This window comes from Natrix helvetica, assembly GCF_964273705.1.
Source record: "Natrix helvetica genome assembly, chromosome: 1".
Taxonomy (NCBI): Eukaryota; Metazoa; Chordata; class Lepidosauria; order Squamata; family Natricidae; genus Natrix; species Natrix helvetica.
Genome location: NC_138548.1, coordinates 341193727 through 341212919, shown reverse-complemented (window position 1 = coordinate 341212919; position 19193 = coordinate 341193727). Strand labels below are relative to the sequence as shown.

The 19193-nt window shown below is 36.6% G+C and overlaps 1 protein-coding gene across 5 annotated transcripts in view; it reads right to left on the bottom strand.

Annotated features, from left to right (window-relative positions):
• IHO1 (interactor of HORMAD1 1) overlaps positions 1-7688 on the bottom strand; it is a 34865-nt gene extending 27177 nt beyond the window's left edge. Inside the window, exons 1-2 of one of the 5 annotated variants that reach the window (XM_081934243.1) lie at positions 7477-7688; positions 3767-3835 (exon numbers count right to left, since the gene is read on the bottom strand). In XM_081934243.1, coding sequence (XP_081790369.1) covers positions 3767-3822 — 56 coding nt within the window. In that variant the 5' untranslated portion in view covers positions 3823-3835; positions 7477-7688. Of the gene's footprint in view, positions 1-3766; positions 3836-5267; positions 5299-5838; positions 5957-7204; positions 7233-7393; positions 7413-7476 lie in introns of those variants that run through there. The other 4 variants (XM_081934246.1, XM_081934244.1, XM_081934242.1 and 1 more) reach the window with 4 other exon arrangements.
• Positions 7689-19193: the final 11505 nt, after the last annotated feature.

Here is a 19193-nt window from a genome sequence, read left to right as displayed (position 1 = left end):
AACAATTGGTGAAAACAAAAAACAGTATTTCACCTCAACTGTCAACTGTCATGTCAACTGTAAATCATGGTAGTGGAAATGTTATGATTCGGGGTTACTTTCCTGTACCAAGACTTGATGTTTAGTTACTGTCTTATCCTAATAGGATTGGCTTGCCCCATCCATCCTGGCAGAGGGGGCATGCTGCGGACCCCATCAGTCAAGGATTTTTGGCTGATGGGGTCCAGGAGAAGAGTCTATTCTGCCAAGATTCCTGCAGTTTGAAACACTGTACCCACTAAGGTGAGATCCACAGTTACCCTTCTGATCTTCTGTAAGACCCAGCTCTGCCAGCTGGCCTGGAGCACCAATGGAGGCGCACCACTCTGGAGGTGTCTATTGAATTAGGAAGGTAAAAGTAAAGGTTCCCCTCGCACATATGTGCTAGTCATTCCCGACTCCAGGGGGCGGTGCTCATCTCTGTTTCAAAACCGAAGAGCCAGCGCTGTCCGAAGACGTCTCCGTGGTCATGTGGCCGGCATGACTAAACACTGAAGGCGCACGGAACGCTGTTACCTTCCCACCAAAGGTGGCTCCTATTTTTCTACTTGCATTTTTACATGCTTTCGAACTGCTAGGTTGGCAGAAGCTGGGACAAAGAACAGCTCACTCCGTTACACGGTGCTAAGGATTCGAACCGCTGAACTGTTGACCTTTCTGATCGACAAGCTCAGTGTCTTAGCCACTGAGCCACCGTGTCCCTATTGGATTAGGAAATATCCCACCTTTTCCTTCGTGCTCCGTGCTCCACCACTTCCCATCTTTTAACAGTATTTATTATTGTTTTTATTTATTTTTATTTATTTTAATGTGTAAGCTGCTTAGAGTCACCTCCCACGAGATGGGCAGCACGTACATTTAATAAATAAATAAGTAAATAAAGTATTAAGCATTCAGAATATGTAAAGACGATGTGATGCCTCAGATTATGCATTTAGCTCTTTACTAGGGACAAATTATCTCTATGTAAAAAAAAACTATCTAAATATTAAAATATATTATTTACCTAATTAGTCTCAATATTGTTTTTTTTTAAAGGTTTTTCCTTGAGTGGAAGGATAGGGGAAATTTGCTTGCAGAGAAGGCATATGCTTGGGCTGGCTTTACCAACAGCTCGAACATTATAATCTCTGCCCATTTTTAATTTTTTTTTTATATTTGCATCCTCTGGACAGTTTCCCAGCCCTGAAATGGATTTTGTCAGCATGTCTGTGAGAGGTTAATCTTTGCCGTCAGATAGATTTATCCATGGCACACACTGCGACAAAATCTGAACTGTACATCCAAACTGAATATACTGTGTCACACTGCTGCCTGGTTCAACAAGCACAAACAATTCAGATAATTTAAGTCGGCTGCTACAGTTCACTGTAACTTCCTGGAAAATATGCAAGCTACATAAAGGAATCAAAAATTAAACTGGCATGGGATGATCCCCACCCAAAAGAGTAGCCATTCTAGACCTTTTATTTCTCCAGGGTTTGTAAATGACTCTGTATTATTAGCTGGAAAATCAAATGTATCTCACATTCCTAAAGAAAGAACTTCAGTGCTATCTTCAAAAAGGATAATCCGTTCCTCCCTTTGAGATTTTCTTTATGAGTTTTCTTGAGCTAATGTGCTCCTTATGTGCACTGAGAAAAAACTGTAATACTGGAAGTGATTTGGATATGAATCTAATAAGCTTAACACCAGAGCTTTATAAAAAAAAATCCAAACTCCTAATCGTAAATCATAACACTATCAAGCAGCATGTGATTATTTAAATGGAAATCATGTCAGAAATATTAATTGCACTATTTCCACGTTAACATCTTCTGCTTTACAAATTCTATTAATTTGCCTTCTTTGCATTGTTTACAATTATTTTCTTGCTTTAATTTTCTTCTTTTACCATCATCATAGCAAAGAAAGAGGGCAGGGAATTTGGTACCTACATTGATAGATTTTCATAATAGTTTTACTAATATGATAGCACATGATTGGTTGGCCCCATTCCTCACTTAACTGCACTGCAATTAGCATACTGATTATTCTGATTATAGGATGTTCTATTTTCTTTCTCTCCTTGTCTGTCATGTCTTTTTAAAAAATCCTTTGCCATCATTTTGTTCCGGTTAATCTACAGGGAAAAATATGTTTGTTCTTGCTACTACTTAGATGCAAGATCTATTTCAATGTGATTTGATAAAGAAATAAAGTCTCATCAGGAACTCATACCCAAGCTCATAAGCGTGTAAAATATCCTATACTGTTGTATAATGAGTAAATTATATTTTGAGCATCATTATTCATTTCAGTGCGGTCTTCATCAACACTGAAGAGGCTTTTTCACATAATAAATTCTGAACTATAAAAAAGCACAAGAGAAATCACAGCAATAAAATGCTTACAAAGCCTCCAGAAATTTAATCTGGTATTCAAACAATAACTTATGCATATTTTAATATTTCTCCTCCAGTAAACATCAGGCCAATGTTCCAATCTGAAGAAGGCGGATACTTGCAGAAAAAAAAGCAAACTATACTTTCTCTCAAATGTAGTGGATAGATCTGTGCATCACAGGAAATAATAGCAGCATCAACTCTACAAATTCATATTACAGATTTCATTAATTTATAAACCTATTGGCTTCAAAATACATCATCATGTGTTGCATCCTTTGTCTTTAAATTTGAAAATAAACCAAAGAATTGCTTTTGATGTAAATTCACTGAGGCAACTATTATTTCCTATGCCAAAAGCAAGGATAGTATGCTGTTTTGATCACTGGGAATTATTCAGATCTCATGAAAACAGTTACAGAACATGAACAAACTACTGTTCTCTGGAGTGTAATATCAGAGAAAAGCTTATGTATCTAATTCTCCACTGTGCCTTTCCAGCCAAAAGTAGTGCCCAAGGCAGTTAACAGAACAAAACAAGAGTAGCAAAGCAATTAAATAAGCATTTAAGAATGTTTAAAGTATATAACGTATTTATAAAATAAATAGCACTTATTAAGCGACTCTACTGACATATTCATGGATGACTAAGCAGTAACTTTCCTGATTTTAAATTCCTTTAGTCCCAAATAGATACATATATTACCGTATTTCCCCGATAATATGACATGTCCTGAATATAAGACCATGCCACATTTTTCGGGTGGGCAAAAATATAAGACCTCCCCCGAAAATATGCTCCCTGGACAACCCCCCCTCCGGCCAGGCAGAGCGCCGCTCACCAACCTAGCGATATCCGGAAGGTGCCAAACCACGGGAACTGGGGGGGGGGCAAAGGCACTCGCGTGGTCGCAGCAGCGCAACACAGCAGCCATGAAGTTACCAAGCTGGGTGGGCCGGCTGCCAGCAGAGCGTGCTCCCAGAATGGCCACTGCCGGAAGACTCGGCAGCCTACTTCCATGGTTTGGAAGCCGCAGAAAAAGCCATGCTGGGATGGTGGTGCTGGCAGCGGGCAGCAGCAGCGGTGGTGCCCTGGCTCTGCAGGGAGCTGGGCCAAGACATCGTGAGGCAGTTTGACACCCATGCTCCATCCAGTCCTGTTCTCCTCCATTTAAGATTACTTTTAACAGGAATTTGACGTAAGGTCCACACTGAACAAATTGTGAATATTACTGGACCACATCTTGCTTTCAACTTAAAAAAACATGGTTTGAAAGTCACAATGTTGAACATTACAAAGTAATACAAATCAATAACAACGTCAGTAATAAGCTTCTTCTTACCCCATTTTTGTTGGAGTCATAAATATATCTTTGGTATTCCAAAGATTCAGGTTCATCTTTTAGGCTTGTCTGTTACATGAAAGATAGAGAAATATGTGAGGCTTGTTATAAAGGCTATATTCATCTTTCTACGTCTATCACAAAAATATGTTTAAAAGGAGGTTCTTAGTCTAATGAGTCCAAGCTGTGCAGAAATCTCAGTTAATGATTTCAAAGTCCAACAGAATGTCTGGCTTGAACACATTCAATTAAGGGGCGTCCAACATTTCTCTGGATAATTAGTTATCCTGTCATTACAGTATTAGGAAATTTCTTCTAATATTCCATCAGAATCTGCAGACTTGTAACCTGAATCCATTATTCCAGGTCTTGTATTTTGGAGCACAACCTAAGTATCATCCTGTAGCTCTCCATTAATTTCTATTGCTTTAGTGTTCTTTCCACTTATACATTCAGGAAAATGAATGAATGAATGAATGAGGACTTATTTTTGTTGACTTGTACATGTTCTAGGTAAGGGTTTAATTTAATATTCTTCAATATGTCTAGATCAAATTATCAAATCTGGAATAATAATTAATAAATTGCTTCATCATCTCTTTGATTGTAGAGACATATTTGGTTCTATCCCAAATGGAAATAATAGTCCATTTGTTGTTGTTTTTCCTTATGCATTCACTAGGCTAACAATTTATCCGAGGTTGCCTTTCTCAAAATATTTCAGTTTAATAAATTCAGTTTCTTGTAAGTCTTGTTTACTTGCATTAACAAGCAATCAATTTTATTGCCTGGTTTTATCCCTTGTACCAAATCTAAAATTGGTTTTCTAATTGTTTCTGTTCGTTCAGCAATGTATCCTATACTGTTTCTTATTTATTTATTTGTTGGCATTCCATCCAGTGGGTAAAGAAAACATTAAAGGTTTAAACTGATATAAACTCTTCAGTTCCTGATGATACTTCAATCTAATATACTCTTGTGATAATAAAAGTTCATTAATTTCCTTTTTCAATTTGTAAGTTTCTGTATTTACCGTAGTTAAAGTTATTGGATTATAATCTACATGGTAGGTACTTCCAATTTAACATCTATAAGGTTAGTTAATAATGAATTAAAAATCCTGTTCACGTCTATTATTGGGTACATTTTATGAACTGAAGACTAATAAACTCTTCCTAGGATGCTTATATTTCTATAAAATAAGGGAGAGAATTGTGACATTCAGTACGGTTCACAAACATTTTGCCAGCAACTATAGAGACTATATATAAAATGAAATAGTCTAACTGTATGAACTAGTAGCAGAAAAATATTTATTTATATCCTCCCTTTAATATTTTTTATAAATAACTCAAGTTGGCAAACATAACTATTTCCTCTTACTATTTTCCTCACAATAACCCTGTCAAGTGAATTGGGTTGAGAGAGAGTGACTAGCCCAGTCACCTTGATGGCTTTCATGCCTAAGGAAGGCCTAGAACGCACATTTATACACCAGTACCTTAACCACTAGACAGTAGTAAAAGCTCATATTTTTCCTTTTCTTGAGTATGTCTGGAGGTACATTTGATTAAAAAAAATTATTATATTTTCAGGTTTTAAAGGAATTCCGGTATTGTCTGCTTTGTTTTAAAATATGTAAATTTTACAAATATATCAGGGCAAGATTCTTCTTTATGTTGTCCAATAAGTTATTCTGTGAAATTTCCTAAATTTTAGTGTTTCAGCCATATCCAGGTTGTGGATAACTATTGCATAGTTTTCAAGGTGCGTGTAGATCTCTGTACTATAATTTTTTCAGACATGCCAGACTGCAAATCCCCCGATTGTCCCTTCCTCCCTTTTTTTAAATACAGAGATAATATTTGACTTCCTCCACTTCTCAAAGATTTCTTGCAAGGAAAAAAATAAACAAAGTTTTAGCAAGACTATTATTAAATTTCTACTGTATCACAGAACGTAGTTAATCTGGCCCGGGAGATTGAAACTAATTAAATTCTCTTTAATAGTGATAGCTGGTAGCTACTTTACGTAGGATGCTGCCTGGCATTGTCATACAAGTTATTATTTACATTTGTATCTGAGCACCAGTAGAAAGTCAATTATATTTAACATCAAAATGACCCAAGGGAGATGATGCTGAGGGATGATCACTTGCCCAAAGGAGATTACATGTAGGGTAGCATTACTGAATCACAGAAGTTCAGGAAAAAAATTGCTACAGATTGCAATAGCATGCACTTAGTAACATCATGCCTAAATGCTGGGTTTTTTAAATCTTGAATACTTAGAACAATATCCACACTTTCTTGTCAAATCCAGCTCTTTTAGAGTATCTGTAACAGCAACAGTCTGCCATATTACCTCTTAGAAGTAAAAATAATGCAAAAAAGGATTGTCGTAATGGCACTCAACGCTGAAAATCAGCACAAAAACTGACGCACTTAGCTTCCTATCCTTCCATTAGCAAGTTCAGCTGGAAGTGAAAAGAAAAGTAGCCAAAAAAAATACACTAAAGAAAAAAAAAGGATTCTACATGGAAAGCTATCAAGATTTCTCACAGTGAATGGAAAAAAAATATAGTTATAACATTAAGGAGATGTATTATTTTTGGGATGGAAAATTGCATGCGATTGCAACATCCATGTACAATAGTGCAAATATACCTTCAAAAAATTCCTAGGCTAAACTCATAATTCTTCTATTCATATTCTTATTTTTAATTCATATTCTCAATTCACACTCTCTTATTTTCACTTGCATTTGGTTTTAATTACTGGGTCTTGGCAATGGCAAAAAATAAAAGAGAGGAAAAGAAATAAAGCACAGAAGTCTGCCTGTCCCTAGAACAAATGACACATAGACTGCATAAAAATATTGTGTAGAAAGGCACTATGGACAAGATTTCCTGATACTCTCAATTCCACGATGAACTTATATGTTGTCACAGGTGCTTTCTCAAATCTATTATCTTGAGATTGATAATAAAAGGATGGATTAAAACAAATTTTTAAGCTTTATAGAGCATTTTAAATGTGTGAACAGTCAATCATATATTCAGTAACTGTGTTATTTCTGAAACTTTAAAAAAATGCATAAAGCAGAGAAATTTCAGGCTATGCTTGTGTCACACCCAGGATCTTAATTCAGAGTCGTTAGAATAAATCCCAAACCTCAAATACAGTTTTCACTTTTAAATCAAAATTGATGTAATACCCACAACTTTACTATCTAATAATGCACTGCCAACTTGTATCTAGGCAATGCCATCTGTTAAAAACACAGAAGTCTAACATAAAATGTGGGAATAGAATAGAATAACAGAGTTGGAAGGGACCTTTGAGGTCTTCTAGTCCAACCCCTGCCCCCCCCCATCAACGAGAATCATCGTATCTTATTCTGAATTAAACGAAGCACAGAAGCAATAACTAAAAAAACGTTTTGAAAAGGATACTCCTAATAATAATAATAATAATAATAATAATAATAATAATAATAATAATAATAATAATAATAATAATAATAATAATAATAATAATAATAATAATAATAACTGTGCAGCAAACAGCTTATGACACAGTTTCACAAACGTGTACAGTCTCGTACGTATTTTCCTCTATGCAGGACCTGGAGGAGAAGGGAGACAAGCGAGGAACACACGAGAAGTTAGTTTTTCAACCACTGAGGAAATGGCTTCCTATCTTCCTTACCACAATACAACCATTACTCTTACTGGTTCTAGCGTAGGAGTGTGGCAATTCAGCTCTGTTTCTCGGGCAAAAGAGAACTTAACACAACATCGTAGAGACAATAGGGGCACGAAGACCGTCTGAAGGCAATCACGTGTCCCCCGGCCAGGCGCGGGAACTCGCGCGCTCGCCGCTTTTCCCTTCACAAAATCATCTACTGGAACCGCGCGCGCCGCCAACTTTATTGTGGCACTTTGCAGGAATCACACGCGCCAAACCTATCCCTTCCGGGAGTCAGTCTATCTATCTGTTTTTCTTTCTTTCTTTCTTTCTTTCTTTCTTTCTTTCTTTCTTTCTTTCTTTCTTTCTTTCTTTCTTTCTTTCTTTCTTTCTCTCTCTCTTCCTTCCTTCTCCCTCCCTCCCTCTTTCTTTCTTTCCTTCTTTCTTTCTTTTCTTCTCCCTCCATCCCTTCCCTTCTCCCTCTTTCTTTCTTTCTTTCTTTCTTTCTTTCTTTCTTTCTTTCTTTCTCTTTCTCTCTTTCCCTTCCTTCTCCCTCCCTCTCTCCCTCCTTCCCCCATCTCTCTTTCTTCCTTCTTCCCTTCCCCCTTTCCCTTTCTTTCTTTCTCTCTTTCTCTTCCTCCTCCCTCCCTCCTTTCCTCTTTCTTTCTTTCTTTCTTTCTTTCTTTCTTTTCTTCTCCCTCTCTTCCTTCCTTTCTCTTTTTTTCTCTCTTTCCCTTCCTTCCTTCTCCCTCCCTCCCTCCCTCTCTCTCTTTCTTTCTTCCTTTCTTTCTTTGTCAACAGAAAATCTCGTGGGTGAAATAGGAATTAATACTTTCTTCCACCCAGGAAATGGCAGACTTTTTTAATTGTTATTTTTCTCAAAGGTTACAAGGGGCTTTCAGGGATGAGCTGGCATTTCCCCCACCCATTTCTCCTGCCTCAGAAGCTGTTTTTCTCTTTCCTCTTTTATTATTTATTGTTGATTTTCAATTTTTTAATTAGTAGATCAAATTATACAAGAATGCAATAGCAGAGTTGGAAGGGACCTTGGAAGTCTTCTAGTCCAACCCCCTGCCTAGGCAGGAAACCCTATACCGTTTCAGACAAATAGCTATCCAACATCTTCTTAAAGACTTCCAGTGTTGGGGCATTCACAACTTCTGGAGGCAAGCTGTTCCACTGATTAATTGTTCTAACAGTCAGGAAATTCCTCCTCAGTTCTAAGTTGCTTCTCTCCTTGATTAGTTTCCACCCATTGCTTCTTGTTCTACCCTCAGGTGCCTTGGAGAATAGTTTCACTCCCTCTTCTTTGTGGCAACCCCTGAGATATTGGAAGACTGCTATCATGTCTCCCCTAGTCCTTCTTTTCAGTAAACTAGACATACCCAGTTCCTGCAACCATTCTTCATATGTTTTAGTCTCCAGTCCCTAATCATCTTTGTTGCTCTTCTCTGCACTCTTTCTAGAGTCTCCACATCTTTTCTACATCGTGGCGACCAAAACTGAATGCAGTATTCCAAGTATGGCCTTACCAAGGCATTATAAAGTGGTATTAACACTTCATGTGATCTTGATTCTATCCCTCTGTTTATGCAACCTAGAACTGTGTTGTTGTTGTTTTTTTGGCAGCTGCTGCACACTGCTGGCTCATATTTAAATGGTTGTCCATTAGGACTCCAAGATCCCTCTCACAGTTACTACTATTGAGCAAGGTACCACCTATACTGTACCTGTGCATTTTGTTTTTCTTGCCTAAATGTAGAACCTTACTCTTTTTACCATTGAATTTCATTTTGTTAGATAGTGCCCAATGTTCAAGTTGTCAAGATCCTTCTGTATCTTTAGCCTATCTTCTGGAGTGTTGGCTATTCCTGCCAGCTTGGTGTCATCTGTGAATTTGATGAGTTCCCCATTTATTCCCTCATCCAAATCATTGATGAAGATGTTGAAGAGTACTGGGCCTAAAACAGAGCTTGGGGTAATCCACTGCATACCTCCCTCCATGTAGATGCAGTTCCGTTGAGAACTACACGTTGAGTGCGGTTGTCAGCCAGTTACGAACCCATCTGGTTATCTAGTAGTAGGTTATGGTCTATCTTATCAAAGATCAAGTAAACTATATCGACAGCATTCCTCTGGTCCACTAATTTTGTCACTTTGTCAAAGAATGCAATAAGTTTAGTCTGGCATGATCTGTTTTTGACAAATCCATGTTGGCTTTTGGCTATTACTTTGTTTACTTCTAGGTGTTCACTAATTCGTTGCTTGATTATCTTTTCCAGAATCTTTCCTGGTATTGAGGTCAGGCTGATAGGTCTGTAGTTTCCTGGATCTATTTTTCCCCTTTTTTGAAGATGGGAACCACATCAGCTCTTTTCCAGTCAGTATACAGTATAAAATACTGTAATGCAAAGAAAAAAGAAAACAATAGGAAAGTAGGAGATGAGAAGGAGAAGAGGAAAAAGTGCAGGGTAAAAGGGGAAAGGTGATTTATTAAACAAATTATTATAGTGGCTCAACTCACACAGGTGACTGCAGGAGGAAGATTACTTTTTTTTTTAAATCCACTATTTATTTATTTAGAAAATTTATATAGCTGCCCACTAGCTCAGAGCGATTCTAGGTGACAATGAAAACACTGTATAGAAAATATAAAGCCCACCTGCTATTTGTATTAACTTGACAAAGAATGACATAAAATTGATACTGATAGTACTAATATAAAATATAGCAAATTCCACAATCAGATTGCCCAGAGTTGGACTGCAACTCCCATCTCCTTCAGCCAATACATCATCAAATATCAAGCCTGGAATGGTGGCCTAGCAATCATACACATTTGTAGGACTTCGGAATAAAACTATAAAGACAATTCCATCTATGAAGTGAATTTTTCATTCACTTCAATGCTTGCATACTTAAATAATATGTATATATGTAACCTTGTATTTTCAGCATTTGTTTTAAAGTCAATATACTGTTTAACTTTTTTTAAAAAAGCACTGGATTTCCACCACCCCTGAAATAGTACCATACCTTCACCAGTTCCCGGCACTGCACATAATACTCTCCCATTTTTTCTGTACCACAACCTTGTGAGGGAGGTTGGGTTGAGAGAGAGTGAGTAGCCCAAAGGTACCCCATGAATTTCAGTGGTATAATCAGCCCGGGCTCTTCAATCTTTATCTCACATATGCCAAATATCTTTCATTATATATTGTATTTGTCCCATGCTATTGGGCATTTGCGCAAAGTGCCTTCTTGGCATCGTGTTCATTCCATAAGCTGTCACTTAGGGAGCCATTATTCTGCCTGCCCAGTACATTCAGACAGAGTGAGGCCGCTCCCTGTCCCTTCAATTATATGTTGTCATCTTGTAGGACCAGGGAAGTGTGTCTTTTGTCTTGCTGCCTCTATTTTCCAAAACAGTATCCCACTTTCCTGGGATCTCAAAAGGCACTTGTTCCAAACCTGGGACTATTCTCTTTGGTAATATATATTACCAAACAAATATATTTGTGAGGTCCCTGCCATAATTGTACTGCTTATTTGTTCTTATTGTTTTATTCTGGTTGCCTGTTCATGTTTTGTAAACTGTTTTTAATACCTAGTTTCTCTTATTTTGTAAGTTGTCTAAAGGACTGGGAGATCGTAACATTGAATTGAATTGCATTGCATTGCATTGGATTCAGTTGAATTGAATTGTATCGGGAAGGACTCAGACAAAGGACAAAGTCTATTAGGAGATAAGAAGAGATGCTTGCCTTTGTTGCACTCAAAATGCATCAGCTGCTTATATAAATAAATCATTGCATTTTCCTTCATTAGACCATCCTGCAAGATTCATCTCTTATCTTGGCAGAGATATGCTGAATGTGGTCCCTGCTTGGGTTTTATATATGCTGGAATTGTGATAGGATAGTAGTGGTGGGATTCAAAATTTTTTACTATCAGTTCTGTGGGCGTGGTGTGGCTTGGTGGCCATGGCTTGGTGGCTGTGGCAAATGAAGGATACTGTAAAATCTTCATTTCCATCCCACTCCAGGGCAAGGATACTGTAAAATCTCCATTCCCTCCCCACCCCACTAACCTGCTTTCCAGCTCCATTCTCCTGTGCAGGGCAACAGAAGAAGACTCAGCTGATCAGTTGGGACTCCAATCAGCTGGGCCTTGGGAGGCAGCAAATAGATGGGGGTGGGGCCGGCCAGAAGTGGTATTTGCCGGTTCTCTGAACTACTCAAAATTTCTGCTACCAGTTCGCCAGAATCAGTCAGAACTGGCTAAATAGCACCTCTATAGGATAGGCTACAAAGTTATATCCGATTTGTCTGAAAGAGTGGTAGTCAGAGTGCCATTTGGCATTTTCTATTCACTTCAGCAATAGTGTTTTAATGTATGCCACATTTTAAAAGTAGAATGTGGGGGGGGGGCATGGGAGAGGACTCTTTAATGGAGCATAAAATCTTCATTTCTAGTTTCATTCAAACTTCACTTTATGGTTTTTCTTCCACTCATAATATACTGTTATATTATAAGAATATAAGAATATATAAGAATCAGAGAGGGGGAAAATCTGCTGTAGTGTAGGCATCACCAGTTAATTAATCAGTTCTACCAACAATTAATCAGTGGAACAGCTTTTCTCCAGGAATTCTGGGTGCTCCATTGTGGAAGTTTTCAAGACAAGATTGGGTAGCCATTTGCTCAGAATGGTATATAGGGTCTCCTGCTTGAGCTTGGAGTTGGACTAGAAGACCTCTAAGGTCCCTTCCAGCTGTGTTATTCTAAATTCTAAGCCAGTGTTGGCGAACCATCCTACGTTTTGTGGATTTGTTGAAAACAAGATCTCTGCGTTAACACACCCTTTATTAACCTTCATTAAAGTGTAGGGATTTTCTGTTTCGGGGGGATAAATTGGGGATAGGATTGCTTGACTGGGTTCCTAATGAGTCATGACATTAATCCTAGCCCTCATACTTTTTACATAATGCTGTATAAAGTGCTTTGCAGCAGATCTTTTAACAATGGGAGAACAAAGACATTTAATTTAGGCAGCAGACAGCCCCTGATACTTCAAAAGGGCAGAAGCTTTGAGCTGGATTTTGATCCTGAAGACTTCCTATTGAAGAACTTTATACTTGCTATTTAATAACCTCAATTCATTCCACAGAGAACACAATCAAGACCAAAAAAAATCTCATTTCATTCAGGAGTTTAAAGGATTACAAAAGGAAAATGGTTCCTATATTGATGTACAGTATTGTAACATTCATTAAAGCAGATATTACAAACCCATTTTCTATATAAAACTTATAAAATAGAGGAAATAATCTTTTCCCATAATGTATCAGAGAAGGTTAAAGTCATTCATTCTCAATTAATTCCCCTATGGACTTCTCCCAAACAATATCCAGCCATTCAGATACATACTATAGGGAGTCCTTAGTTCTCCTTGTATAATTTCTTTTCACTTAGCCAAAAAGAAGAAGAAGAAAATTTTCAAAGTCAATTAAAAGTTATGATATGTAGTGTCTACATTTTATAAATGTGTGCTGCTTTACAGCTTGATTCAAACATAATAGCAATTCAATTTCCATAATTACAATAAAAATGGCTTATTGGTACATTTAGAATTGCAATCTTAGGATATTTGATTACAATCACTTACCATCTGTAATTTATAATTTATTGGCTATTTTCTTTATCGTATGATAGCATGATATTTTGTATTTATCTCCTATCAGAAATGCTAGTATTTATAATATATAAATACCATGGAGAATTTACTTTGTGAGCAATTATGGGTGGTAAATTTTTCCCATCATAAGAGAAATAATCCATGAGCAGACTATTTACAAGGGAAGATTTCAGCTTGGTTATACAGATGTAATGACTTATTAACTATTAATTGTTCCAATATACTGCTAAAAAACTTAAAAAGCAGATAGAGGAAGTAATATTTCTTTTTTTTCACAATTATAAATTTAAATGTTATCTTCTTTAAAACTTTGTAACTAACATTGCTCAACACTATTTTTTTGCATATACTTTTATGAATACCATACATAGCATAACCTGAACAGCATGCATTCCCTTTATACTTTAGTAGTTTAATAATGTTTATATATTACACAAAACCTTTTTTTAATATTACTTGGGCACAAAACAAAACTGACTGTTCCATTTTAGTGTACTAAAATGTACACCTTCTCCATACAAAAAGCTTCATACAGTATTCCATTTTAAATAATCTAAATACAAATTAATATATTATTCACATGTGAAAATATGATATGAGAGCTGGTTTGTATGGATGCCCTGTATATGGTAGTTAAAAAGAAACTAAAAGTATAATTCAGAAGAGGAGATATTAATTAATGAGAGACCCAATGTTACCTTTCCTGTTTTTGCATCAGAGATTAGTCAGTCTGCACCTAGAAGTTCATTTCCATGTCTTAAATGTAAAAACCTATGTATTGAAATATTTAAGAATAAAAAATCTCAACATTCACTCTGTTATATAAATCTAGTTCACAAATAATATTAAGGAAGGAGGGAAGACAGGCCCTGAATCGGGAAGACAGGCCCTGAATCTTGGTTCAGACTTTGGTTCATTATAACATTGCAAAAGACTGGTCAAGGAAAAAGATATTTGCAGACAGAGGCAGGGTGAGATCAATGAGGCATAACATTTATATTTTTATCTGTATGTTCAGACAGACCATGAGGGGTGTATCCTGTTATCTGTCTAGGACAGGGGATAGTCCCGTGTTTGTCTCGCAGATGTTAAATGTTCCTTGACGTATTTTTATTCTCGGCTCTTTCTGTACTTTTCCATTTCTCCTTTTATCAATTTAGCAAATGTATGCCTGCGTATATGCTTACGTCAAAATGACTATATAAGATTGTTGTTTGAGACTGTTCGGGGTTCAAACCCCCTTATGCTATTTTAGCTGTTTGAACCTGCGCAATAAACTTTCTTGCATTGCAAAGAGCTGGTCTTTGAGTCCTCAATTTCCACAACAATATGACTTGCAGAAATTAGTTTTGTGGCAATTGATATTAGAAAAACTAATAATTATTCCAACCCCTCCTCCCAAATATTAGAAACTATATTCCTGAAAGTGAAAGAAAATTCAGTTCAAACAAGGAAATTGTATTTCCCCCCTTCTATTTAATTATGTCTCATTCCTAGAGACTGTCACTGCTTAGACAAGTCCTTGCCATTTTCTTGGCAGGGTGTTTCAGAAGTGGTTTGCCATTGCCTCCTTCCTAGGGCTCAGAGAAAGTGACTGGCCCAAGATCACCCAGCTGGCTTTGTGCCTAAGGTAGTACTGGAACTCATGGTCTCCCAGGCTGTAGCCTGGTGCATTAAGCACTACATCAAACTAACAAGAAATGGTTTACATAGTAAAAATGTTACAGATTAGATTCACATACTTCATAGGCCAAAATCAAATGAACCTTATTATAGTCTTATTCCAATAAAGAAGGCAACCATTATGGTTTGTATAATAAAATGTATGAACCCTAAAATATACCTAAATACATTCAGACACAAGCTATGTAAGAAAGACACTTGGGAGAGTAGTATTTTCTTGCCCCAGACCAATAATAACAATACTGCAAATAATTGTTTTTGAGGGGTTTGGCTTGCACAAAATTATTTTTTTATTTGCAACTAAGAAAGCCAGAAATGAATATATTTTATAGGATTCTCAATGTTTAAAATCTACACAAGATGTCTGAATCATACTACTTTGTAGTGTATAAGTACATAGTTTATGACTACATTTATGCAATGCATAAAGCTATAATGTAGCAGTGGCTTTATATACAAAATTATATATGTAAACTCAGGCACTGTAGTAGAACATTATGCATAAATTAGGCACTGTAATTTATTTAATGAATTATAATCTGCTACGTGTGCATCCAACCTACACTGCATAAAAGCTTTTGTTTTCTAACTTGTCTATTCTATGTAAATTTTCTTTTTTGTTGTCATAATCTCCACAAAAATCCTACAAAGTGCTTTGTGCTTTACAGTTTCAATTAAATTTGGCATTGGTCTGTCTTGTCATTTTCTGCTCTTATACAGAAAATATCCAGCTTCATATGATGTTGTGGAGATTGAACTTTCTTAAAATTATAAGTTGTTTCTGTGGGATACTGTAAAAGTTTTGTTTAAAGGGATTATATACCAACATTAAAAATATGGAAGAAGAAAAAAGTCTCTATTGACATTTATGATTGTTAATGCATCATCATAGTCTCCTTTCCTTCTCCAAAATTCAGAGCTTAGGGCTACTGTCAGACACTGGCTGTGAAGTTCTTGAAGGTATAAAAATTTCATTAGAGACTATTTCCCTCTGAATTGATTCTCCTCGGGGAACACCATAATGAGCATAGCTGTGGGATACAAGATGTATTTCTAAAACTAAGGTGCTGCAAGAAGTTATAAAGATGTAAAATCAATTCATTTTAGTTAAATTAATGCATATAAAACTATGAGAAAAATCACAGAGCCAGTCCATCTCAAAAGACTTGCATAAAAGACTTGCATGGCTCACTCAGCATGATTCTTCTAGCAAGAAGTGTTCCAATATCTCAGAGGTTGCTACAAAGAAGAGGGAGTCAAACTATTTTCCAAAGCACCTGAGAGCAGGACACAAAGCAATGGGTGGAAACTAATCAAGAAGAGAAGCAACCTAGAACTAAGAAGAAATTTATTGACAATTAGAACAATTAATCAGTGGAACAACCTGTCTCCTGAAGTTGTGAATGCTCCAACACTGGAAGTGTTAGATTGGGTAATGGATAGGCACACACAGGCTTAACGGTAACAACAGCTCTTTATTAAGTACAACAAGTGAGAACAATCCAGCGAAGGTTGAGTCTGAAAGCAGCCCTTTTATAGGGAGCTGTCAGACCCTTCGACCAATAGGATTAAACCTCTGTTCCCGCCAGAATAGAGGACCTTGGTGGAAACCACTGTAGTTAGAACAAGTATCTAACAGAAAGCTTTTAAGAAGAGATTGGACAACCATTAGTGTAAAATGGTATAAGATTTCCTGCCTAAGCAGAGGGTTGGACAAGAAGACATCTAAGGTCTCTTCCAAGTCTTCTAGCCTTGTTTTGCCTTGCCCTGCCCTGCCCTGAATATGGTTTCCTGAACTTGTTTAACACTCTTCATTTTTGTCCTTTAGCAAGATTGTGACTTTGTCAGCCCTTGAAATTTCAGAACATATTACTATGCATAATGCTACTAAACTTCATATCTTAGTAATAGATCAAAGCACAAATTATGAACATGTAAGTAATATGTAGATATATATATATATATATATATATATATATATATATATATATATATATATATATATATATATATATATATATATATATATTCTGTGAATGTATTCATCTTTCAAAGTGAGATTGTAATTTTAAGCAAGAGGAAACATCAGTATCAAGGCATAGCCAGAAAGATGAATACTTGACAAGCACATTTAATGTTAAACGTTAGCTCTCCATATTGTTTGTCAACAGCAAATTTTACTGTAGGTCCTGGTTGCTCTTTTTTTTAAAAAAAAAAAAGTAATTTTATCTACAGAGGTAGATGCAGTCATTGATAAAGACTTCATGTCATCATAATAAATAAAACTTATAGAATAAAATTTTTATTAAATAAAACCTTTGTTAAATCTGTTAGACCGGTGTTTCTTAAACTTTTGTTCTTAGGACTGAACCACTTCCTACTTTTAAAAATTACAGAGGATCCCCAACGATTTTTCGTTGTGTGAGTTATATTTATTGAAATTTACTGTATTAAAAATTAAAACATGCACCTGCTGCTGCATATTTATTTATTGAAACATGTAAATAATAATGTATTAGGTATTAACAAAATATTTTCATTAAGAATCCTTTTTAAAAAATAACAAGAAGAGTGACATTGTTTTATATTTTTGTAAATATTTTCACTATCTGGCAAATTTTGGCAACCTCTGAGAGGGTCTTTCAGACCACAGTTTAAGAAATCGTTAAACTACTGTTACACTACTTTATTCTATTTAACTGGGATTGGCAACTTGTTCGTAAACATTTCTGATTTTCCTAGACTATTTTGTATTATTCCAACTCAAAGCCACATTTTTAAAAAAAAATTTCTTTTGCATTACAGATATAGGGACCCCATGTCCTTTATTTATATAGGGACAGTCCATAATGGTAAGAAAATTGTCTTTTAGATTTATTAATTTTTCAAAACCTGGTTAACTTTTATTCTGATCCCACAATGCTTCCTATACAAATGGTACTACTTCATGCCCAATCTTTCACATGCATGGGAAAAATATGGAAATGGAATTTTGTAAAAATACCTTTATACCTGGTGTTTGATTTTAGATATATTTATTAGAATATGCATTTATGTAAAGTTTTTCTTGGTTTTGCTCCTGAATTTTCCACTACGAAGCAAATTATATAAATTATTCCAAATTTGCCCCCTTTTCAGATGTCTGTTATTTCTGAGAAAATGTCGTCACTATAACTAAACTGTAGACCCCCACATGTGATTCTACCACCACACTCACACACCTGTGGGCAAGAAACTATTGACCAACAAGTGTTTAAATTCTGAGATAAGGTTCTTCCAAGATGAAAGGGCTCCCAGGTGCCATTGAATGCCTTGGCCTTGTTCGAACAATCTAACTGCTTTCCTCACAGAATGGTTGCTTAGCAACTACATAAACATGGAGGGTTCTAGTCCCCATCACAGCCAGCTTCAAGTGACTGCTCTAAAAGCAGAAGGGACTGGCTGCTTTTACGAGGCTCCCCTCAAACTGTGAGGGGATGCCAAGTCCTATTGTAGGGACATGGGTAAGCTCAACCGTTGTGATAAATTTGGTTTGTGGCTTATATGCTTAAGGCCCCATCAGCAATGCTTTCTACTCTCAAAGAGCAAAAAAAGCATCTGAAAATATCCCCCTTTGATCTAGAAACTCTTTGCCTTAAAGAAAAAACCTGAAAAGTTGTGACTGGATCTGACCAGCCTCAGTTTCCAATCCTTAAGAGAATTGCAGGGTCCAAAATTCAACAGCCAATGGATACTTTCTTTTTCCGCCCAAGTGTATTAAGCTTCAGAGGGACTTGATTCATTGATTTGGTATATTAAAAAAAAAAAACCCTCTTAAAATTACAAACTTTGCCCTGCCTGCCATGGTGATTGATGGTCCCCCATCCAAAAACCTTGGGGACGGGGGACGGGGGGGGATATTCTCTAAAGAGAATATTTCATTCCTGTTATTGTTTCTTCCGTTGAGAATGGAATCTTGACCTGCTGTATCACGAATAAAGCTTTGCACATTAGTGTCACCGAACCAGGGCACGAGAGTGCCTAAGGGATGACACGACTCGGCTGTTAAGGTTAATTTGGTCTTGCAACAAATCAGCCCAGTTCCGAATGGCAGAGACTAGGTGACCCACTTTCACTTCTCTCCCCTGATAATTAAACGGTAGCCTTGTTTATATTGTGGGATGGTAAGGGATGATTTTAGGCTGGTGTTTCACTGCAGAAGGGGATAAAAATGACCCAGGTTCAGTTTGATCCAAATCCTTACAATCATCTCTGTACTGGGTCAATCTTGAGCTAGGATCCTATGCATTCACATCTCTTCCCCCCCCCCCCTATTTCCGCTGCTGCCTCTCTCCCCACAGTCTCACTGCCGGGCCCC